At 53.8% G+C, this 24,569-nt stretch overlaps 1 protein-coding gene across 1 annotated transcript in view; it reads left to right on the plus strand.

The window, feature by feature from the left end:
* Window positions 1-24,201, plus strand: part of LOC144676764 (otoancorin-like) — a gene marked incomplete at its 5' end in the record, with an annotated part of 42,341 nt that extends 18,140 nt beyond the window's left edge. Inside the window, 15 exons of the mRNA XM_078537082.1 lie at window positions 904-1,044; window positions 1,701-1,750; window positions 2,798-2,918; window positions 4,293-4,411; window positions 8,429-8,564; window positions 10,351-10,544; window positions 11,644-11,737; window positions 12,618-12,786; window positions 14,904-15,088; window positions 15,545-15,700; window positions 17,380-17,522; window positions 18,295-18,431; window positions 19,608-19,705; window positions 20,755-20,899; window positions 23,698-24,201. Coding sequence (XP_078393208.1) covers window positions 904-1,044; window positions 1,701-1,750; window positions 2,798-2,918; window positions 4,293-4,411; window positions 8,429-8,564; window positions 10,351-10,544; window positions 11,644-11,737; window positions 12,618-12,786; window positions 14,904-15,088; window positions 15,545-15,700; window positions 17,380-17,522; window positions 18,295-18,431; window positions 19,608-19,705; window positions 20,755-20,899; window positions 23,698-23,783 — 1,974 coding nt within the window. The remainder of the gene's footprint in view (window positions 1-903; window positions 1,045-1,700; window positions 1,751-2,797; window positions 2,919-4,292; window positions 4,412-8,428; window positions 8,565-10,350; window positions 10,545-11,643; window positions 11,738-12,617; window positions 12,787-14,903; window positions 15,089-15,544; window positions 15,701-17,379; window positions 17,523-18,294; window positions 18,432-19,607; window positions 19,706-20,754; window positions 20,900-23,697) is intronic.
* Window positions 24,202-24,569: the final 368 nt, after the last annotated feature.

Consider the following 24,569-nt stretch of genomic DNA (forward strand, 5'->3'; position numbering starts at 1 on the left):
AAACCATTGTCAATTGTTGTAAAAACCCATCTAGTTCACTAATGGCCTTTAGAGAAGGAAATCTGCCAGTCTGGCCTACATGTGACTCCACACCCACAGACTCTTATTTATTTCCTTCCCACACCCCCCCAACTTCTAGCCCTTGATTTTTTTTTAGTATTTTTGGAACGATATTAGTGTCTTCTACCGTGAAGACTGAAGCAAAGTATTTATTGAACTCCTCTGCCATTTCCTGGTTCCCCCATTATTAGTTCCCCAGCCTCATTCTCTAAGGGGCCTATGTTCACTTTGGTCTCTCTCTTCCTTTTTATATATTTAAAGAATATCTTACTCTCTGTTTTTATATTACTTGCTAGTTTACCCTCAAAGTTTATTTTCTCCCTCTTTATTTTCCTTGGTTATCTTTTGTTGGTTTTTAAAACTTTCCCAATCCTCTGGCTTACCACTAATCTTTGCCACATTATATGTCTTTTCTTTCAATCTGATACTGTCCTTAACTTCCTTGGTTAACCATGGTTGGTTTATCCCCTTGTTTGAATCCTTCTTCCTCACTGGGATGTATCTTTGTTGTGAGTCATGAACTATTTTCTTAAATGCCTGCCATTGTTCATCAACCATCTTTTCTGCTACGCGCCTTTCCCAGTCCACTCCAGCCCTCATTCCTTGGTAATTACCCTTATTTAAGTTTGGCATGGTTGTTTCTGACTCAAGTCTCTCACTCTCAAACTGAATGCTAAATTCAACGTTTCCTGGGGGAAGCTCGGTGCTGAGCCAGAGATGACACAGGGCAGATACCGGGTGTGACAAACTAACTGTTTGGGACAGGCCTTCCTGCGTTACTTAGTTTATTATTGGCCTCTTCATTGGGAATTTTGTCTCATGGCTTTTTGTTCTCTGTTGCAGATGTTGCAAAGTATGAACAGCTCAGACGCCATTAAGTCCATCAGGGGCTCGTTTATTAAGGAAGTGTCCCTCGCTTCTATTCAGGAGGTTGAGATCACGAACCTGGTGGAACTGTCAGACAGACCGTGGAATGAAGGACAGGTGAGTGAGGTTCCCAGACAGTGCCCGTCTGTGCCTCTGTCTCAAACCACTTGCTGCTGAAACCCTCATCCACGCCTTTTGTCACCTCCAGGCCTCGACTGTTCCTGTGGTCTCCTGGCCAGCCTCCCGGTCCCTCACCCTCTGTGAAGTTCAGCTGATCCCAAATCCCCGCTGCCCTGTGTCCTGTCTCATTCACCAAGTCCCGTACGCCCATCCCAACTGACTGCTGCTCCCCGCCGTCTTTGGGGTGGTGTGGGCTTTGCGGGAGAGATGGCTTTCCTCAAGGACAGACACCGGGCCCTGGCGGCTGTAATAGATCTCGTGCTGCTGCTCGGAGTAGAGCAAGTTGGAGAGAGCGAGGGGTGAGGATTGACGATTGGCACCCCCCCCCCCACCAACATGTCCCGGGAAGTAAAACTGTGGTGATGGTTTGCGGGATCGCGCTGTGTAAAAAACAGAAAAAGAGGTGGTTGCTGACATAACAGACCACAAAATAATCCGCGTGCCCAATAAGCTTTGAAGGTGATGGTCGGAATCCAACTTAAATTGGAGGGATATTGTACTCTGTGCTTCACAAGTGTGTTGGCGAGACTGCTCGGTAGAAAGCTAATCTCTGCTGTGTTCCTAAGCCTCTCCCTCTTTCCTGCTCCCTTTAGGCGCTATTACTTCTCAATGGAACTGAGTCCATTTCAGCCACTGAACTGGGGTAAAGATAACTATGTGTGTGTCTGCCAATATCTGTGCCTAGATTTGTCTGAGTGTGTCTATGTGTGTGTGTGTGTGTGTGTGTGTCTTTGTGTCCATATGTGCATAGGTATCTGTTTGTGTGTATGTTTGGAAATGTCTATGTATATGTGTAGAATTACATAAATTTTCCACCATTGAAACAGGCCATTCAGCCCCTCTACTCCTTGCTGGTGTACCTGCTCCACACGAGCCTCCTCCTACCCACTGTTCATCTCACCCCATCACCATATCCTTCTATTCCTTTCTCCCTCGTGTGCTTATCCAGCTTCACCCCCTTCAATCCATCTCTGTGATTCGCCTCGACCACTCCCTGTGGGAGCGAGTCCCACATTCTCCCCACTCCCTGTGGGAGCGAGTCCCACATTCTCCCCACTCCCTGTGGGAGCGAGTCCCACATTCTCCCCACTCCCTGTGGGAGCGAGTCCCACATTCTCCCCACTCCCTGTGGGAGCGAGTCCCACATTCTCCCCACTCCCCGTGGGAGCGAGTCCCACATTCCCCGCACTCCCCGTGGGAGCGAGTCCCACATTCTCCCCGCTCCCTATGGGAGCGAGTCCCACGTTCTCCCCACTCCCCGTGGGTGCGAGTCCCACGTTCTCCCCACTCTCTGGGTAAAGAAGTTTCTCCTGAATTCCCCATCGGATTTATTACTGTATGTATTATATTGATGGCCCCCTAGTTCTGTCTTGCCTCCCCCACCACCCGCGCACCCCCCCCCCTCCCCACCCCCCCACCCCCACTCCCCCCGGCAAACAAGTGGAAACATCTTCCCTCATTTAACACTTCCCTAATTTAAAAAGACCCCAATGAGGTCACCCCTCAGCCCTCTCTGTACTGAAGAAAAGAGCCCAGCCTGTTCCTCTTCCCTGCTTTCATATGGCTCATTTAATCAGAACGTTTGTGGGACACCAGTTGAAGTGGGGATTGTTTGGGTGGGGGAATTGAGGGTGGGACTGTGATGGTTTTCAGAATGGGATAGGCTGACTTGCTTGTTTAACCTCCTCAGGCAGCTGGGACCCCTGATTCAGGGGCTGACCTGTGAGATGATGCAGAAATATGCTGACCACCTCGGTCTGAACATTAGCCAAACCCTAGCGAATGTCACCACGTGGTTATCGAGAAAACAGGTACCGGCTTGCTGGGTTCGCAAACCTTCGGCAACTCTGCTCCCTCTCTCTCCCTTTCCCTCCTCCCTCTCTCTCCCTGTGCTCCATTCCAATCTGAAGTTCCATTCCAGGATCTGGGAATGCTTATTTGACAACCTACCACTTTCCTGCGCAAGTTATAAGTACAAAACCAAACGATAGCTAAAGGAAAACTCAACAATGTCCAACAGAGAAGAAACCCGTGTTATAGTTGGAGCTTAACACTGCTGGATACACAGGAAAATGGTTGCCCAGAGGTCAGGAGAAGGCACCAGTCCTGTCCTGTCTCTCACTCAATAAATCAGCATATCAAGGGAGCTTTACCCTCTATCTAACCCCGTGCTGTACCTGTCCTGGGAGTGTTTGATGGTGACAGTGTAGAGGGAGCTTTACTCTGTATCTAACCCCGTGCTGTACCTGTCCTGGGAGTGTTTGATGGGGACAGTGTAGAGGGAGCTTTACTCTGTATCTAACCCCGTGCTGTACCTGTCCTGGGAGTGTTTGATGGGGACAGTGCAGAGGGAGCTTTACTCTGTATCTAACACCGTGCTGTATCTGTTCTGGGAGTGTTTGATGGGGACAGTGTAGAGGGAGCTTTACTCTGTATCTAACCCCGTGCTGTACCTGTCCTGGGAGTGTTTGATGGTGACAGTGTAGAGGGAGCTTTACTCTGTATCTAACCCCGTGCTGTACCTGTCCTGGGAGTGTTTGATGTGGACAGTATAGAGGGAGCTTTACTCTGTATCTAACCCCGTGCTGTACCTGTCCTGGGAGTGTTTGATGGGGACAGTGTAGAGGGAGCTTTACTCTGTATCTAACCCCGTGCTGTACCTGTCCTGGGAGTGTTTGATGGGGACAGTGTAGAGGGAGCTTTACTCTGTATCTAACCCCGTGCTGTACCCTGTCCTGGGAGAGTTTGATGGGGACAGTGTAGAGGGAGCTTTACTCTGTATCTAACCCCGTGCTGTACCCTGTCCTGGGAGAGTTTGATGGGGACAGTGTAGAGGAAGCTTTACTCTGTATCTAACCCCGTGCTGTACCTGTCCTGGGAGTGTTTGATGGGGACAGTGTAGAGGGAGCTTTACTCTGTATCTAACCCCGTGCTGTATCTGCCCTTGGTAGATGAAATTCTATCTTGCATCACTGACCTCGGAGACCTCAGAGAAGAAGATAATTGAAATTAAACAGCTGCATGTTGGTTGGTTGAATGAACAGGTTGGTGGGAATAAGTGGGTAAAGTTGCCAGTGGTAATGCTGTTGATGTGGTGCGTGATAATGAGCCCGGTGTCTGGTACGATCTTGCTTGTTTGCTGCCTTTATTCAATTGAGCTGATGTATTGTTTTTGGCTCTTGCAGTTGTCCTGTGTGGCTAAGAAACTCAAGACCATTTTGGACAATTTGGAGCCAGATATTTTCAGTGAGAATCTGGACGCATTCCTGCAGCCCATTCCCAGTGAAATCCTGCTCTTTCTTGGGTAGGTGTGCGTGTGCTTTAACTTGGGGAAACCAACATTTCACTCCACTGAGTCTGGGTCTGACACCCTAACGACACTGTTAGCTCCATCCTTCCCAGTGGCCCATCCAGTTGCATTTCTATAGCACCTTTCACGGCCTCAGGACATCCCAAAGCATTTCACACCCAATGAAATGTTTTCTTGTTCTAATGCAGCGCACACACACGGCAGCCAATTTGCACACAGCAAGCTCCCACAAATCACAATGTGGTAAATGACCCAGATCTACTGTTTTACTGTGAGGTTGTTTGAGGGAAAAGTATTGGTGCCAGGACATCAGGGAGAACTCCCCACCCTGCTCTCCTTTCAATCGTGGCCATGGGTTCATTTTCATTCACCTGAGGGAAAAAAGAACCTCGGTTTAATGTCTCACCCAAAACACTGCACGTCCAAAGGTGTAGCACAAACTCAACAGTGACCCCCCAACAGTGCTGCACTCCCTCAGTATTAACCCCGTGACAGTGCAGCACTCCCCCAGTATAAACCTCCCGACAGTGCGGCACTCCCTCAGTCCTGACCCTCCGACAGTGCGGCGCTCCCTCAGTACTGACCCTCCGACAGTGTGGCGCTCCCTCAATATTGACCCTCTGACAGTGCGGCGCTCCCTCAGTATTAACCCCCTGACAGTGCGGCACTCCCTCAGTACTGACCCTCCGACAGTGCGGCACTCCCTCAGTCCTGACCCTCTGACAGTGCGGCACTCCCTCAGTCCTGACCCTCCGACAGTGCGGCACTCCCTCAGTACTGACCCTCCGACAGTGCCGCACTCCCTCAGTACTGACCCTCCGACAGTGCGGCACTCCCTCAGTACTGACCCTCCGACAGTGCGGCACTCCCTCAGCACTGACCCTCCGACAGTGCGGCACTCCCCCAGTATTAACCTCCCGACAGTGCAGCTCTCCCTCAGTATTAACCCCCCGACAGTGCTGCACTCCCTCAGTATAAACCTCCCGACAGTGCAGCTCTCCCTCAGTATTAACCCCTCGACAGTGCTGCACTCCCCCAGTATAAACCTCCCGACAGTGCAGCTCTCCCTCAGTATAACCCCTCGACAGTGCTGCACTCCCTCAGTATTAATCCCCCGACAGTGCGGCGCTCCCTCAGCACTGACCCTCCGACAGTGCGACACTTCCTCAGCACTGACCCTCCGACAGTGCGGCACTCCCTCAGTACTGACCCTCCAACAGTGCTGCGCTCCCCCAGTATTAACCCCCCGACAGTGCGGCGCTCCCTCAGCACTGACCCTCCGACAGTGCGGCGCTCCCTCAGCACTGACCCTCCGACAGTGTGACACTTCCTCAGCACTGACCCTCCAACAGTGCATCTCTCCCTCAGTATTAACCCCCCCCGACAGAGCTGCACTCCCTCAGCACTGACCCTCCGACAGTGCTGCACTCCCTCAGTATTAACCCCCCCGACAGTGCAGCACTCCCTCAGCACTGACCCTCTGATAGTGCGGCGCTCCCTCAGTACTGACCCATCAACAGTGCGGCGCTCCTTCAGTACTGACCCATCAACATTGCGGCGCTTCCTCAGTACTGAACCTCCGACAGTGCGGCACTCCCGCAGTCCTGACCCTCCGACAGTGCGGCACTCCCTCAGTACTGACCCTCCGACAGTGCGGCACTCCCTCAGTCCTGACCCTCCGACAGTGCGGCGCTCCCTCAGTACTGACCCTCCGACAGTGTGGCGCTCCCTCAATATTGACCCTCTGACAGTGCGGCGCTCCCTCAGTATTAACCCCCCGACAGTGCGGCACTCCCTCAGTACTGACCCTCCGACAGTGCGGCACTCCCTCAGTCCTGACCCTCTGACAGTGCGGCACTCCCTCAGTCCTGACCCTCCGACAGTGCGGCACTCCCTCAGTACTGACCCTCCGACAGTGCCGCACTCCCTCAGTACTGACCCTCCGACAGTGCGGCACTCCCTCAGTACTGACCCTCCGACAGTGCGGCACTCCCTCAGCACTGACCCTCCGACAGTGCGGCACTCCCCCAGTATTAACCTCCCGACAGTGCAGCTCTCCCTCAGTATTAACCCCCCGACAGTGCTGCACTCCCTCAGTATTAACCCCTTGACTGTGCAGCACTCCCGCAGTATTAAACCCCCGACAGTGCTGCACTCCCTCAGTATTAACCCCCCGACAGTGCTGCACTCCCTCAGTATTAACCCCCCGACAGTGCTGCACTCCCCCAGTATTAACCCCCCGACAGTGCTGCACTCCCTCAGTATTAACCCCCCGACAGTGCTGCACTCCCCCAGTATTAACCCCCCGACAGCGCAGCTCTCCCTCAGTATTAACCATCTTACAGTGCAGCACTCCCTCAGTATTAACCCTCTTACAGTGCTGCACTCCCTCAGTATAACCCCTCGACAGTGCTGCACTCCCTCAGTATTAATCCCCCGACAGTGCGGCGCTCCCTCAGCACTGACCCTCCGACAGTGCGACACTTCCTCAGCACTGACCCTCCGACAGTGCGGCACTCCCTCAGTACTGACCCTCCAACAGTGCGGCACTCCCTCAGTACTGACCCTCCGACAGTGCCGCACTCCCTCAGTACTGACCCTCCGACAGTGCGGCGCTCCCTCAGTACTGACCCTCCGACAATGCGGCACTCCCTCAGTACTGACCCTCCGACAGTGCTGCACTCCCTCAGTATTAACCCCTCGACAGTGCTGCACTCCCTCAGTATTAACCTCTCGACAGTGCTGCACTCCCTCAGTATTAACCCCTCGACAGTGCGGCGCTCCCTCAGTATTAACCCCCCGACAGTGCGGCGCTCCCTCAGCACTGACCCTCCGACAGTGTGACACTTCCTCAGCACTGACCCTCCAACAGTGCATCTCTCCCTCAGTATTAACCCCCCCCGACAGTGCAGCACTTCCTCAGCACTGAGCCTCCGACAGAACAGCTCTCCCTCAGTACTGACCCTCCGACAGTGCGGCGCTCCCTCAGTACTGACCCTCCGACAGTGCGGCACTCCCTCAGTACTGACCCTCCGACAGTGCGGCACTCCCTCAGTCCTGACCCTCCGACAGTGCGGCACTCCCTCAGTACTGACCCTCCGACAGTGCGGCGCTCCCTCAATATTGACCCTCTGACAGTGCGGCGCTCCCTCAGTATTAACCCCCCGACAGTGCGACACTTCCTCAGCACTGACCCTCCAACAGTGCATCTCTCCCTCAGTATTAACCCCCCCCGACAGAGCTGCACTCCCTCAGTATTAACCCCCCGACAGTGCAGCACTCCTTCAGCACTGAGCCTCCGACAGAACAGCTCTCCCTCAGTACTGACCCTCTGATAGTGCGGCGCTCCTTCAGTACTGACCCATCAACAGTGCGGCGCTCCTTCAGTACTGACCCATCAACAGTGCGGCGCTCCCTCAGTACTGACCCTCCGACAGTGCGGCACTCCCGCAGTCCTGACCCTCCGACAGTGCGGCACTCCCTCAGTACTGACCCTCCGACAGTGCGGCACTCCCTCAGTCCTGACCCTCTGACAGTGCGGCACTCCCTCAGTCCTGACCCTCCGACAGTGCGGCACTCCCTCAGTACTGACCCTCCGACAGTGCGGCACTCCCTCAGCACTGACCCTCCGACAGTGCGGCACTCCCTCAGTACTGACCCTCCGACAGTGCGGCGCTCCCTCAGTACTGACCCTCCGACAGTGCGGCGCTCCCTCAGTACTGACCCTCCGACAGTGCGGCACTCCCTCAGTACTGGTGTTGGGAGTGTCACTGGGTTAGCTGCCGAGACCTCTGGAGTGGGGGTTACAACCGCGACCATCTGACTGAGAGGCGAGAGGGATTGCTGCCCACTGTACCTTGGCTGATCTGCCGAGGTTTGGGAGATATTTGGTGACTGCCAAAACTGTGTCACGGTCAGGAAGGTGCACTCAGGATGAGATGATGGGAAAGAGAAATCGGACAGGGAGCGACACAGCTCTGAGTGGATGTTCCCTTTCGTTTTAATCCCCAGGGAAGAGTATGCCTGTCAGCGTTTTGCCAAGGCCTGTGGCACGTTTCTGGAGAAGGTGGAAGGAGCTCGGTTGGAGCTGTTACCGAGGAGTTCACCTGTGCGTGCGTGTGTCCGTGACGCTGCTGTCCATTGCCTGGTGAGTGCCTGAGTGGGAAAGTGGACAGCCACTCGCAGAGCCACCTCTGGGTTTTGATAAATCTCTTGCGGGATTCTGGGGTGAGACAGCAGGAGGTAAGAAAGATCCTGTGGGATCTATTGCACCCACTGACACAGCAGACAGGGAGTTGGTTCAATGACCCCTCTGAAAGACAGCATTACCTACAGTGTGACAGCACGGCGCTCCCTCAATATTGACTCTCCGACAGTGCGGCGCTCCCTCAATATTGACCCTCCGACAGTGCAGCACTCCCTCAGTACTGACCCTCCGACAGTGCGGCGCTCCCTCAGTACTGACCCTCTGACAGTGCGGCCCTCCCTCAGTGCTGACCCATTGACAGTGCGGCGCTCCCTCAGTACTGACCCTCCGACAGTGCGGCCCTCCCTCAGTACTGACCCTCCGACAGTGCGGCACTCCCTCAGTACTGACCCTCCGACAGTGCGGCGCTCCCTCAGTGCTGACCCTCTGACAGTGCGGCGCTCCCTCAGTACTGACCCTCCGACAGTGCGGCGTTTCTTCAGTATTCCCTATCTGTCCAACGTCCTCCAATCCTGATAAATCTATCTCTGTAACCTCCTCCAGCCCCTACAACCCTCTGAGATCTTGGTGTTCCTCCAATTCCAGCCTCTTGCGCATCCCCAGAAATTGAGGGCGCTTTACTCTATCTGACCTCGTGCTGTACCTGTCCTGGGAGTGTTTGATGGGGACGGTGTAGAGGGAGCTTTACTCTGTATCTAACCCCGTGCTGTGCCTGTCCTGGGAGTGTTTGATGGGGACAGTGTAAAGGGAGCTTTACTCTGTATCTAACCCCGTGCTGTACCTGTCCTGGGAGTGTTTGATGGGGACAGTGTAGAGGGAGCTTTACTCTGTATCTAACCCCGTGCTGTACCTGTCCTGGGAGTGTTTGATGGGGACAGTGTAGAGGGAGCTTTACTCTGTATCTAACCCCGTGCTGTACCTGTCCTGGGAGTGTTTGATGGGGACAGTGTAGAGGGAGCTTTACTCTGTATCTAACCCTGTGCTGTACCTGTCCTGGGAGTGTTTGATGGGGACAGTGTAGAGGGAGCTTTACTCTGTATCTAACCCCGTGCTGTACCTGCCCTGGGAGTGTTTGATGGGGACAGTGTAGAGGGAGCTTTACTCTGTATCTAACCCCATGCTGTACCTGTCCTGGGAGTGTTTGATGGGGACAGTGTAGAGGGAGCTTTACTCTGTACCTAACCCCGTGCTGTACCTGCCCTGGGAGTGTTTGACGGGGACAGTGTAGAGGGAGCTTTACTCTGTATCTAACCCCGTGCTGTACCTGTCCTGGGAGTGTTTGATGGGGACGGTGTAGAGGGAGCTTTACTCTGTATCTAACCCCGTGCTGTACCTGTCCTGGGAGTGTTTGATGAGGACAGTGTAGAGGAAGCTTTGCTCTGTATCTAAGATAAAAGCAAAATACTGCGGATGCTGGAAATCTGAAATAAAAACAGAAAATGCTGGAAAAATTCAAGCAGGTCTGGCAGCGTCTGTGGAGAGAGAAACAGAGTTAACGTTTTGCCTCCGTGGGTCTCTTCTTTAGCTGTGAAGAAGGGTCACACGGACTTGAAACGTTAACTCTGTTTCTCTCTCCGCCGATGCTGCCAGACCTGCTGAACATTTCCAGCATTTTCTGTTTTTATTGCTCTGTATCTAACCTGGAGGCTGAAATAAGAGATTGCGCGCACGGCAAGTTTGCAGTGTTAAGGATGTGTTACGCGGACTGATTGCCTCTCTGTTGCAGTCTGATGCCATGTCCACACTGGATGAAACCGATGTTGGCCAACTGGGGCTGCTAGTGTGCGAGTTCACCGGACAGAATATCTCGGACCTGCCGGACGATGTATTTCTGGCTCTGATCCCACAGTTGGGCAAGTGTCGACAGTTCCACAGCACAGCAGGGAGCAGCTTGAGCTCCAAGCTCTTGGACACCTTAGGGTCAGTCCCATTGAATGGCTCTCTCATGTTGATGTTCTTCGGCTGGTTGACAGTAACGCAGAGGGTCGGGGGTGGTGGTGAGGGGTGGAAATTCGACCAGGGTGTTGTACCCGAGTAGCCTCAGTGCCACCATTGGACCCCAGACCTGCAATTCGGTTCCATCGCGGTCAGCGTAACTGAATCCTCGGGCCACGCCACACTCCACGCCGCCTGCCAGGGTCAAATTCCCGCGTGCTGCAGAGCTGGATCATGGCTGGGCGGGTTTGAGGTAACCTTGGCATGTCTGAGGCTTAGGAAAGGATTAAAGGAAAGATAAAGTTCCTGCACCTGTTGCTACCCATTGACCACCTTCCCACCATCTTCTGCAACCCCTCTCCGGGATGCACATGCAGGCATTTCCACAGCATCAGAGTGAGAGGCCTCCTACTGTCTAACAGCCAGCTGGAATGGTTATGGGATCACGGGGTGCAGGAATGTCTCACCAGGGCAGGGAGGGTGTACGGGGGAGGTACGCTGATCCAGGGCTCCTGACTGCTGGCCGTTAGTAATTGCAGCGACCATCAGACCCCCCCCCCCGGTGGTTGTGGTGGGGGGGGGGATGTAGGCAGGTTGGAGGGAGGGTGGTCTGGAGAACACATTGGACCTTTCACCGTCGGGGGAAAAAGACGGTGAAGGTTACTGAAGTCGAATAGTCTGACCTGCTGCATGATGTTGAGTGGAGGGCAGGTGTCCCGGGGAGGAGTGGGAAAGGTGAGGAGAGGTGAGCGGTTGATGTAATCTGCAGTGGGAGTGGGGAAGAGCCCACCCTGGGGTGTCACAGTGGCTGGCTTTGGGCTATCACTAGAGGTTAAGCTGCAGGTTGTACACTCCTGCTCCTCCCCACCCCTCCCGCCACCTCCCCCACCCCTCCACCCACCCACCCGCCCCTCCACCCACCCACCCGCCCCTCCACCCAACCCCCAACTCATGTCATGAATTTGTTTCCTAACTGGATCAGCTGGGGTATCAGGGCAATGGATCGTTCTCTCTCTCTCTCTATCTCTCTCTGACTCAGATGAACTGGGACCTAATCACTATTTTCTGTTTACGGCCCTCCCAGAGTTGTCTCCCAATGGACGGCAGATACGGTTGCTTCACTTGGGTCAATGATCACGTTACTTGGTGAGGACATGTTACTCCAGCTCCCAAACACGGTGAGTCACCGCAGCGCTGGCAAGACAGATTTCACACCACCCCGCCTGCTGTCATAGGCTCTTCTCAAAGCACAGCCACTCCGTGGCTCAGTCTAGCTGTCCGTCTACCTCCTCCTTGTGGGCTCTTGCCATACGCAAAATGGCTGCCACCACCTTCCCTACATAACGACCGTCGCTGCGCTCCCAAGGAGTGCCCGCCCGTGACTTGGGAGGTGGCCGGTGATGTTTAGCAGGCTGGTTACAGCTCTCCGGACCCCCATCCTGTCTCTCTCTCTCTCTCCAGATATAGACTCCAGATCACGCCATACTGGGTGGTACTCCCCTACCACCCCCCAATCCCTCTCTCTGCCAGTCACCGCCCAGCAACGCATCAGCCGGCTGACCCGGCTCCCTTTGTGGGATCTTGCTCTGCACGGGCTGGCTGGCTGGCTGACAAACGGCCGGGGTGAGGGTGAGGTTGGTTTTGGGCACACCTTTTTTTTTACCCCTTCACCATCGCCGCTTTTTAAGGAATTAAAAAAAAAAACGGCAACACACGTTCTGGTCAATACCCGATCGCTGCTTTGTGGGATCTTGCTGTGCTTTTCTGACCTATGATGTGGATTATCCCACGGCCACCCATTTCGAAGACGAGCCGGGGTTGGGATGGGTGCTGGGGGAAATTTCCCCCCCACCGCCCCGGGTGTCTGGCGGGGTGGGGTCGGGCCGATATTGACCTGAAAATAATGGGAGCTTGCTGTGCGCCAACTGGGCTGTGTCCCTGTTTCCTGCACCAGGCAGTGGGAATGTGGCAGGAAACTCCCTCACTGGCTGGAAAGCAACTTTGTGAGCGGGTGTGAGCTTTCTTGAGCTTGACGCTGTGGCCTGTTTTCGATTGCAGACCGCTGTTAAAGACGCCCTGTTGGAGTACTCGGCCTCTCAGGCTGCGCCGGGCCCCGCTGTCCTGCCAGAGTTCGATACCAGTGGCGTTAGGATCCAGAGCCAGACCAAGATTTTCATCCTAGTGGTGGGCGACCCAGCAGGGGATGACTCGTGGAGAACCCGGGCAGGTAATGTCCACTTCTCCCGCCGTACTACATGAGCACCCCCCCCACACCCCCACCCCGTCCTCCTGCCTGGGCCCTGCCTTTGTGTTAGCTGCTCCTGTCCTGTCACATGCAGCGGGCAGGGGCCCTGTTGGCCGGAAGGAAGAGGAGCCTGCTGCAATGGCTTTCACAGATTGTCAAGCGGGAAGCTGCTCTCCCTGATGATCTCCCGACCTTCCGCACTCTGTAAACATCAGCTTGATCAAATCTCTGCTGTCCTCATGTCCTAAGCCGTAATTATGTCCTGTATCTTCTCCCCGGCTTCCCCACCTCAGACCCCCCCCCGACTGCCCCTTCCCGGTTGTCTGATCTACATCGACTTCTGAATCAGCAAAAATGGTTTTAAATCCCTCTGTGACCTCACCCCTCCCTATCTCTGTAACCTCCTCCAGCCCCTACACCCCTCCCTATCTCTGTAACCTCCTCCAGCCCCTACACCCCTCCCTATCTCTGTAACCTCCCCCAGACCCTACACCCCTCCCTATCTCTGTAACCTCCCCCAGCCCCTACACCCCTCCCTATCTCTGTAACCTCCTCCAGCCCCTACACCCCTCCCTATCTCTGTAACCCCCCTCCAGCCCCTACAACCCTCCCTATCTCTGTAACCCCCCTCCAGCCCCTACACCCCTCCCTATCTCTGTAACCTCCTCCAGCCCCTACACCCCTCCCTATCTCTGTAGCCTCCCCCAGCCCCTACACCCCTCCCTATCTCTGTAACCTTCCCCAGCCGCTACACCCCTCCCTATCTCTGTAACCTCCCCCAGCCCCTACACCCCTCCCTATCTCTGTAACCTCCCCCAGCCCCTACACCCCTCCCTATCTCTGTAATCTCCTCCAGCCCCTACACCCCTCCCTATCTCTGTAACCTCCCCCAGCCCCTACACCCCTCCCTATCTCTGTAATCTCCTCCAGCCCCTACACCCCTCCCTATCTGTTACCTCCTCCAGCCCCTACACCCCTCTCTATCTCTGTAACCTCCTCCAGCCCCTACACCCCTCCCTATCTCTGTAACCTCCTCCAGCCCCTACACCCCTCCCTATCTCTGTAACCTCCCCCAGCCTCTACACCCCTCCCTATCTCTGTAACCTTCCCCAGCCCCTACACCCCTCCCTATCTCTGCAATCTCCCCCAGCCCCTACACCCCTCCCTATCTCTGCAACCTCCCCCAGCCCCTACACCCCTCCCTATCTCTGTAACCTCCTCCAGCCCCTACACCCCTCCCTAGCTCTGTAACCTCCTCCAGCCCCTACACCCCTCCCTATCTCTGTAACCTCCTCCAGCCCCTACAACCTTCCGAGATCTCTGCGCTCCTCCAATTCCGGCCTCTTGCGCATCCCCTGATTCCCATTGCTCCACCATTGGCGGCCGTGCCTTCAGCTGCCTGGGCCCTAAGATCTCGAATTCCCTCCCTAAACCTCTCCGCCTCCCTCTCTCTTTCTGTAAGTCACTGCCTAAAACAGGCCTCTTTGACCGAGCTTCTTCTCCCTAATATCTCCCTATGTGGCTCGGGGGTGGCGGGGGAGGGTGAGTGAGGGAGTTGGAGGGATGGAGAGATGTGGACGAAGAAAGGTGAGGGAAAGGGGGCTGAAGGAGGGAGGGGAGGGAGAATGAAGGGGAGGGAAACATGGAGAGGGGCGTGGAGGGGGTGAGTGAGGGAGAGGAAAGGAGGGAAGGACAGGGATGAAGGAAGGTGAGGGGGACATAGGGGGAGGGAAGGGGGACGAAGGAGGGAGGGAAGAAGACATAGGGAGAGGGGGATGGAGGGGGAGGGCGAGTGAGGGATACATCAGGAGAGGGAAGAGGTGATGAAGGGGGAGTGATGGAGGGATGCAGACAGAGGGAGGTGGAGGGGAGGGTGAGTGAAAGGGAGGGAGGAAGGTGGAAGGAGAGGGAGGTGGGATGGAGGGGTAAGATGCGTGAGGGAGTGTCGGGGATGGAGGGAGGGGGCGAAGGGTGAGGGAGGGAAAGTGAAGGAGAGGGAGGCATAGGGAGGGGATGATGGAGGGGGAGCGAGGGAGGGATGGCAATGGAGGAGGGTGAAGGATCAATTAAACAACGCTCTTGTTTCCCAATTGAAACAGCTTCATGCAGCAAGACCCCCACCAGCGAGGAAATCCAGGAACTGGGGGAGGCCAACGCACTCTGGACACCAAAGCAGCTCATGTGTATGTCGACGGAGACCTTTGAGGACACGATTGATGTGCTGGCTTCAATCTACAGCTTCTCAGACGAGCAGCGTGTCGCTCTGATGGACAAGGCAGTGGAGGTAACGTGCAACGCGTGAGATGAAAGCAGGCGGGGGGTCCGGGCTGGATGTGGGTTCGGAGGGGTGACCCCCATCATCTCTTTCGTCTGTGATCTTGGTTGAGGGGTAAATATTGGCCCCAGGGCAAGAGGGGTTCTCCGCACTATCTTCATCCAATAGCAGCCCGGGAGGCGGGGGGGAGGGCGGGAGTAATCTTTTACATACCCGCCTGATAGAGCAGACGATACCTCTGGCTGTGCGGCACTCCCTCACTACTGGCGCCGGGAGAATTGGGTCTGGATTTTGTCCTCAGGACCCTGCAGTCAGACTCAAACCTTCTGTGGCTCAGAGGGGTAAGGGAGCAGCTTGCTGTACCCACAGAGCCACGGCAGTGTTAAGGATGCGTAGCCAAAGGTCAAGTGATGCCTCGCTGTGAGGGTAGCCAGCATGACTCGTCCGTCTGTTTGTGTGTTGCAGGCATGGGGAGCCACATCCAGTTTCACCCAGGAAGAAATTGCAAATCTGAAATCCCTCATCAGCGTGCTCCCAGCGAGCGAGATAAAGTCACTGGATCTCCGTTCCATTGATAATCTGGAAAGCATGGCATTCTGTCCAACATGGACCCAGGAAAAGGTAACTGCACCTCTGGCCCTCAAGAGCATGGTCAAACACCCACTCCCACTCCAACAACACCTATGTCCCAAGCTGCTTCATGGGAATGATCACCAAACACATTTTGACCTGGAGCTCAGGGCCCCCCAGGCAGCTGAAGGCACGGCCGCCAATGGTGGAGCGATGGGAATCGGGGGATGCGCAAGAGGCCGGAATTGGAGGAGCGCAGAGATCTCGGAGGGTTGTAGGGGCTCGAGGAGGTTACAGAGATAGGGAGGGGTGTAGGGGGCTGGAGGAGGTTACAGAGATAGGGAGGGGTGTAGGGGCTGGAGGAGGTTGCAGAGATAGGGAGGGGTGTAGGGGCTGGAGGAGGTTACAGAGATAGGGAGGAATGTAGGGGCTGGAGGAGGTTACAGAGATAGGGAGGGGTGTAGGGGCTGGAGGAGGTTACAGAGATAGGGAGGGGTATAGGGGCTGGAGGAGGTTACAGAGATAGGGAGGAACGTAGGGGCTGGAGGAGGTTACAGAGAAAGGGAGGGGTGTAGGTGCTGGAGGAGGTTACAGAGATAGGGAGGGGTGTAGGGGCTGGAGGAGGTTACAGAGATAGGGAGGGGTGTAGGGGCTGGAGGAGGTTACAGAATTAGGGAGGGGTGTTGGGGCTGGAGGAGGTTACAGAGATAGGGAGAGGTGTAGGGGCTGGAGGAGGTTACAGAGATAGGGAGGGGTGTAGGGGCTGGAGAAGGTTACAGAGATAGAGAGGGGTTACAGAGAAAGGGAGGGATGAGAGGCTGGAGGAGGTTACAGAGATAGGGAGGGATGAGGGGCTGGAGGGAGTTACAGAGATAGGGAGGGGGTTACAGAGAAAGGCAGGGATGAGAGGCTGGAGGAGGTTACAGAGATAGGGAGGGGTGTGGAAACTGCACATATGTGTGTTTGAAGGTTGGATAAGGACTCCCGTGATGCACCTCACAGTCAAATAGACTGAGGCACTCCCCATCTGGGCTTGTGCCTGAAGTGTGATCCCTTGGGCGAGGAACGTGAGAATAGGAGGAGGCCACTCAGCCCCTTGAGCCTGTTCCACCTTTGAGAGGGACCGTGGCTGATCTGTGACCTAACCCCATTTGGCTCTTGGCCAGAAAAACGATCTATCCACCTCCGATTTAAAATTGTTGATGGAACTTCCATTCTCCTGCTTCTCGTGGGAGAGACTTCCACCTAATCTTTGTGCGAAGAAGTCTTTCCAAACTTCTCTCCTCATGAGGTGTCTCTGATTTTAACATCGATCCCTCCTTGTCCTAGACTCCCCCAAATGAGTGGAAAAGGTTCCTTTGTCTCTTACCTTTCAGAACTGCTAAAATTCTTCATCAAACCACCCCCCCCACCCCCGAATACCCAATATTCTGGGGATTACAAGGCTAGTGTGTGTGATCTCTCCTGGTAATCCAAGCCTCAGTACCCGTACTGATATTCTGGGTCAACCCTCACTGCGCTCACTCCAAGGCACGTAGATACTTCCAGAGGTCTGGTGCCCAGGAGCATACACAACACACCCTGAGGTACAAGGGGCCACCTGTGGTTAAGCCAAGAGACAATGAGAGCAGAGTGTTGAAGGTAGGGGGTTTAGGGGGAGGGTAGTTGCCAAGGGCCAGTGTGAGCCCCCTTCCCGTTACTGATTCCATCTTGCCTTTTGGGACATTCAGAGGGCCGTGGTGTTGCAACGCTTCCTGGAGCTCAGCGGGATGACGGCTGCAGACCTGGGATCCATCGAGATCAGCGGGCTGGGGAGCTTTGTCTGTGGAATGAAGGCTGATCAAATCACCCAGCTAAGAGATGACGAGATCAAGTGAGTTGCCCACCCCTCTCAATCCAGTCGTTCTCTGCTTTTTGGGGAAAGGCACAGCTCCAATCTTCCCCCACTCCCTCCTGTGTAAGCTTCAATCTTCCTTTGTCTCTCGTTCCTTCGAATTCCTAGTCCTCCACTGGCCCCAGCCCTATCGCACACACTCTGCACACAGGCTCCCAGCGTCTACCATCCTCAGACCCCGCGGATCCAGACTCATTACACCACGGCAGATTGATGAGGGAATTTTACTCTGTATCTAACCCCGTGCTGTACCTGTCCTGGGAGTGTTTGATGGGGACAGTGTAGAGGGAGCTTTACTCTGTATCTAACCCTGTGCTGTACCTGTCCTGGGAGTGTTTGATGGGGACAGTGTAGAGGGAGCTTTACTCTGTATCTAACCCCGTGCTGTACCTGTCCTGGGAGTGTTTGATGGGGACAGTGTAGAGGGAGCTTTACTCTGTACCTAACCCCCGTGCTGTACCTGTCCTGGGAGTGTTTGATGGGGACAGTGTACTATTTGGAGATGACTTGTGCCCAACTAGGGAAGTTGCAAGCAGATAATAATGTAACTCTTTCGAGTACATTCACAGTTCTTGACTTTTTTTTGGGGTTCAAAGTCCTGGAGTGGGACATGAACCCACAACCTTCTGACTCAAAGGTGAGGGTGCTATGAACTGAGCCACAGCTGACACCTCTGGGGACAGTGTACAGGGAGCTTTACTCTCTCATCATTGACAATTACTAAAATGGAACCTTTTTATTTGTTTGACAGGTTTGCAGCTAACAGCTTGGGGAAGCTGACTTGCTCTCCTGAGACCCTGGACTTACTGAAGGACAAAGTTACTAAGGTTTTTGGGCCCATGGGGAGCTGGTCAGAAGCTCAGGTGTCTGAACTTGGGAATATAGTTGGTAAGACTCTAAAGGCGTCAATGGGTATGGGGAGAGAGCGGGAGTGCGGTGTTGAGATAGAGGATCAGCCATGATCATACTGAATGGCGGAGCAGACTCGATGGGCCGAATGACCTACTCCTGCTCTTATTTTCTATGTTTCTAAGAGCAGCGAAGTCAGGGCCACTAAAACAAATCCCACTGTCCACACAGTCCTTTCGATGAGCCTCTCTCCGGAGGGCAGAGTGTGGCTTTCTTGAGGCTGGGGCCTCTTCCCTTCAACCTCAGGCAATCTCTGCCTCAGAAAGGCGTGGGCCCGAGCCCCAATCCAATCACGCGAGCACCAAATGCAGAGTGACGCTCCCAGTCGCAGGACTGAGGGGAAGAGTGTTGGCAGTGCCGTTTTTCTGATGACACATCAAAGCAAGACCCCCCCCCCCCCCCCCCCACATTCCCCAATCTGCCCACCCGGGGGACATTGTAAAGATTCTGCGGCCGCTATTGGAAGAAGGGCAGTTTGGTGGTGGTTGGGGGTGGGGTGTTGGAGTGGTGGGAGTTGGGTGGAGGGGGGTAATTCTCCACTGGTGTATTGGGGTCCAATATTTATCTCAACCAACATCACTAAACAAAACATATTCTCTGGTCATTCTGATGGGGTCCTGCTGTGCACAAATTCAGATGACACCTTTCCTGGATAATGGTGACTCTCTCTCTCTCGCTCTCTTCAAGTGCCATGCGACCAGGGGCTTCCATGTGTCTCTCTGTGGTTATGTTTGGCAAGGTTTTGCTGTTGTCTTCTGCAGGTTCTGGCCGAGCTGCAGACTCTCCCGCTCTTACCCCCTGCCGTTGGCGGGTTGGAAGGATTTGCAGGTTCATAATCGACCTGTCTGGTCCACATTATGGCCCTCAAATCTCAGGGTGGCACCTGAACCCAGAGCTTGTGACTCAGAAGCAGGGACACTAGCCACTGTGCCACAAGGCCCATGATAGAGACTACACTCCCAAAAACAAGCACTTATTGCAGTCAAACTGCTTTGGAACATCCTACCTTTCGGGCAGGGGTGGGGGGGGTTAAACCTTCTGGATTTACTCTCGAGCTTTAAAATGGGAGGCCAGATTCCAGCCTTCTGCCCATCACTGTGCTGACTGTATTCAATAATCTGCTGTCTCCCCGACCCCTCTCTCTGACCCTTCCAGCTGGAGCCAGTGTCAATGAGCTGAAGAGCTTGGATAGCACCATAATGCCTTATCTCGCCACCACCGCTGTCAGACTCATCCCGCCAGACAGATTCCAGGTCAAGTATGGCTCTATTTCCTTGGAGGGATTGGGAACCGGATGAAGGTGCGGGAGGAGGAAGAGACACTCATTCAGTTCAGAAGACCAGAGGTCACATACTACAACGCTGGGTGTTTCCCAGAAAGCAAACCCAGCAAAGTTACCTATTGAGCAGACCAGAAATGACAGTGTGCGCATCGCTAGCTACTCATATGCAGAGGGGACTCGATCTCACCTGGCAGGCGTCGTGATGGCCCTCAATTCGCCTGGGCCATGAGGCTGAACAATGGGCCTGGGTTCCTCATTCCTGATCACCATTCACTACTACTGTCACTCCCTGATCCTCACTCCTGGTCCAGCAACACCTCCATTTTAAAATCCCCCTCCTCATTTCCAGATCCATCTCTTCACTTCCTGTCCCGGGAATCTTCTTGCTCCCTCCCTGTCTCTGTAACCTCCTCCAGCCCCTACACCCCCTCCCTATCTCTGTAACCTCCTCCAGCCCCTACACCCCCTCCCTATCCCTGTAACCTCCTCCAGCCCCTACACCCCTCCCTATCTCTGTAACCTCCTCCAGCCCCTACAACCCTCCGAGATTGTTGCTTTCCTCCAATTCCGGCCTCTTGCTCATCCCCCGATTCCCATCGCTCCACCATTGGCGGCCGTGCCTTCAGCTGCCTGGGGCCCTGAGCTCTGGAATTCCCTCCCTAAACCTCTCTCTCTCGCTCCTCTTTTAAGAGGCTTCTTTAGAGCGACCTCCTTGACCAAGCTTTTGTTTGCCTGCCCCTAATGTCTCCTTGTGTGGCCTGGTGTCAAATTCTGTTTGATAATGGCTTCTGTGAAAGGCACTATATGAATACAGGTCGTTGTTGTCTACATTCAGTGATTTCCCCCCAACCCCACACATCCCTCGTAGGAGGTACCCCTCACTCCCGCAGAGTGGCCACCGAGAGGGGCAGCGGGGAGGCAAGTCAGTGCCTGCAGGAGGGGGGAGGCAGGCTGACAGGTGAGGGTTAGGGGGATAACCAAATGCAGCCGCCTATTGACGACCCATTCTGCTCCATCTAGGCGCTCTCCGTCTCCCAGCTGGAGAAACTCGGACCGGAGAATGCTGCGGCTGTCAGCCAGTCACAGATGGAGGCGTTAAGTGAGGAACAGAAGTCGGCCGTGAAGGACGCACTGGGTGTCCCCACTAGGTTTTCGTACACATTTGGTAGGTACCTAAACCAGCTGCAGCAGAACTTAGTGAACAACAGGAGCAGCAGCCCATTCAGCCCCTCGAGCCCGCTGCACCCCATTCAATAAGATCGAGGCTGATCTCCTACCTCAACTCCACTTTCCCGCCCCATCCCTGGAGGCCCTTAGCGCCCAACAATCTCTCGATCTCAGTCTCGAATATATTCAGCGTCGGAGCCTCTCCGAGGTAGAGAGTTCCAAAGATTCACAGTGAAGAAATTCCCCCTCGTCTCAGTCTAAAATGACCGACCCCTTAACCTGGGACTGTGACCCCTCCAGACAGGGGGTGGGGGTGGGGAACAGTCTCTCAGTGTGTACCATGTCAGACACTCCCAGTACCGTATACATTTCAATCAGATCACCTCTCATTCTGATAAACCCCAGTGGATATAGACCCACTCTACTCAATCTCTCCTCATGGGCCAGTCCTCTCATCCCCAGAATCAGTCTAGTGAGCCTTCATTCTAAGGCAGCCGTATCCTTCCTTTAGCTTTGAAAAAGAGTCATATGGACTGGAAACGCTAACTCTGTATCTCTCTCCACAGACGCTGCCAGACCTGCTGAGTTTTTCCAGCATTTTCTGTTTTTATTTTCAAATTTCCAGCATCTGCAGTATTTTGCTTTTATATTATATTGTATCCTTCCTTTGATAAGGAGACCAGAACTGTTCACCATACTCCAGGTGGGGCCTCACCAAAGCCACGTACATTTACAGCAAGACCCCCTCACTCTATCTAATCTTAGAGTTAACTCCCTTAGAGCTAGGACTATATGTCACTTGTTTTCCTAATTGTTTGCAGTTCCTGCATGTTACACAATTCTCTCAAAATAACAACTACGACAGGTCTCTTGCCTTTTAAAAAAATATCTGCTTTTCTACACTTCCGACCAAGGGCATGAAGGGTTCAAAGGAGGTATAGGCAAGAGATTCTCCCAGAGCCCAATCTTGTTACATACCTCAGTTAAACCCCACTTGGAGCACTGTGTACAGTCTAATCTCCATGTACCTCAGTTAAACCCCACTTGGAGCGCTGTGTACAGTCTAATCTCCATGTACCTCAGTTAAACCCCACTTGGAGCACTGTGTACAGGTCTAATCTCCACGTACCTCAGTTAAACCCCACTTGGAGCACTGTGTACAGATCTAATCTCCACGTACCTCAGTTAAACCCCACTTGGAGCACTGTGTACAGATCTAATCTCCATGTACCTCAGTTAAACCTCACTTGGAGCACTGTGTACAGGTCTGATCTCCACGTACCTCAGTTAAACCCCACTTGGAGCACTGTGTACAGATCTAATCTCCACGTACCTCAGTTAAACCCCACTTGGAGCACTGTATACATGTCTGATCTCCACGTACCTCAGTTAAACCCCACTTGGAACACTGTGTACAGGTCTGATCTCCACGTACCTCAGTTAAACCCCACTTGGAGCACTGTGTACAGGTCTAGTCTCTGTATACTCAGTTAGACCCCACTTGACAAACACAAAAAACTGCTGGAAAAACTCAGCAGGTCTGGCAGTATCTGTGGAAAGAAAGACAGAGTTAACGTTTCGAGTCTGTATGGCCAAAGAAGATCGTCTGAAGAGTCATACGGACTCGAAACGTTAACTCTGTCTTTCTCTCCACAGATACTGCCAGACCTGCTGAGTTTTCCCAGCAATGTTTTGTTTTTGTTTCAGATTTCCAGCATCCGCAGTATTTTGCTTTTTATCTTAGTCTCTGTATACGCGATTAGACCCCACTTGGCACTGTTCACAGTTCTAGTCTCTGTATACTCGGTCAGACCCCACTTGGGGCACTTTACGCCATTCTAGTCTCTGTATACCTCGGTTAGGCCAAACCTGTGTGAGTACTGTGCACATTGGGACACTGGAGATAGTGCAAAAAAACAATGCAAGGAAAGTACCAGAACTGAAGGAGGTTATAACTACCAGGAAAGACTGAACAGGTTAAGGCTCTTTTCTCTAGAAAAGAGGAGCTGACAGAAATTTTGACACTATGAAAGGGTTCAACAGGATAGACGCAGAGAAAACGTTTTCACTTTTTTCTTTCTTCATCCATGGGATGCGAGTGTCGCTGGCAAGGTCACACTTATTACACATCCAGAATTGCCCGTGAGAAGGTGGTGATCATCAAAATGAGGGACGATAAATCTGAGACAGTCACTGATAAATCCAATGGGGAATTCTGGAGAAACTTCTTTACCCAGAGAGTGGGGAGAATGTGGGACTTGCTCCCACGGGGAGTGGGGGGAATGTGGGACTCGCTCCCACAGGGAGCGGGGAGAATGTGGGACTCGCTCCCACGGGGAGCGGGGAGAATGTGGGACTCGCTCCCACGGGGAGCGGGGAGAATGTGGGACTCGCTCCCACGGGGAGTGGGGAGAATGTGGGACTCGCTCCCACGGGGAGTGGGGAGAATGTGGGACTCGCTCCCACGGGGAGCGGCGAGAATGTGGGACTCGCTCCCACGGGGAGCGGGGAGAATGTGGGACTCGCTCCCACGGGGAGTGGTCGAGGTGAATCGCAGAGACGCGTTGAGGGGTGGGGGAAGCTGGATAAACACTCGAGGGAGAAAGGAATAGGAGGAAAGAGTGATGGGGGGCAGGGGGGAGATGGAGTGAGGGGTGGGAGGAGGCTCGTGTGGAACCAAAACACCAACACAGGCGCAGATGGGCCAAACGGCCTGTTTCAGTGCTGGGCATTCTGTGTACTTCTACGTACCTGCTGCTGGATCCTGAATGACTAATCTGCCTCTCTATTTCCCAGCTTTATCCCACAGTCCGAGCCTGAGCATCTTTGGGCTGGTTCAAGTGGCTCACACTCTCTTGATGATCCTGCTGTTGTTTGTCTGAGCCTTCACTCATCTCTCTGAAGAAGCGACGCCTAGAAGCTATCGCCACCTGATCAATCGCACTGCTGCAGCTCTTTAAAGCTGCCATGTCATATAACTGTCTGATTGCTGACTGCTCCTATGTATTGCTGTCCCCAACCCAGTGGCTGTGTGTAAAGAAATATACCTAGTGAAGAATTGTTAAAAATTGAACTATGCTTCTTAATTGTGCTTACTAATGAATAATTACTCAGATCCTGTAATCAGCATACTCATCGATCCTGTCACTGCTCCTGCACTATACCAACAAGGACAAGCTCCACTCATTCCCCACTCTTTAATTAAACTATTTACATTTCACTCTCACGTGTGAGGGTTTTTCTGTCTGCTCTGCGTTCAAGAAAATATATCTCCAGCCACAACAGGAGCTGAATCCTTCCAGAATCTCTCGTTTTTTTTTAAACGCATGAATGTCTTTAACTTTCCTTTCCTGAAGATGGTGTGGCGCTCGCTGGGGTCCAGTCTCCACCTATTAACTGGTGGGGCTTTATACGAGGACACGGTGGGAGTGTCACTGGGCTAGTAATTTAATGCTCTGGGGGGGCACGGGTTCAAATCCCACCCCGGCAGCTGGTGGAATTTAAATTCAATGAATAAAATCTGGAATTGAAGCCAGTCTCAGTGATGGTAATCATGGCAACCATCATGGATTGTCGTAAAAACCCCATCTGGTTCACTAATGCCCCTTTAGGGAAGGAAATCTGCCGTCCTTACCCGGTCTGGCCCACACGTGACTCCAGACCCACTG

This window comes from Cetorhinus maximus, unplaced genomic scaffold (assembly GCF_964194155.1).
Source record: "Cetorhinus maximus unplaced genomic scaffold, sCetMax3.hap1.1 HAP1_SCAFFOLD_1878, whole genome shotgun sequence".
In the NCBI taxonomy this organism is placed as follows: Eukaryota; Metazoa; Chordata; class Chondrichthyes; order Lamniformes; family Cetorhinidae; genus Cetorhinus; species Cetorhinus maximus.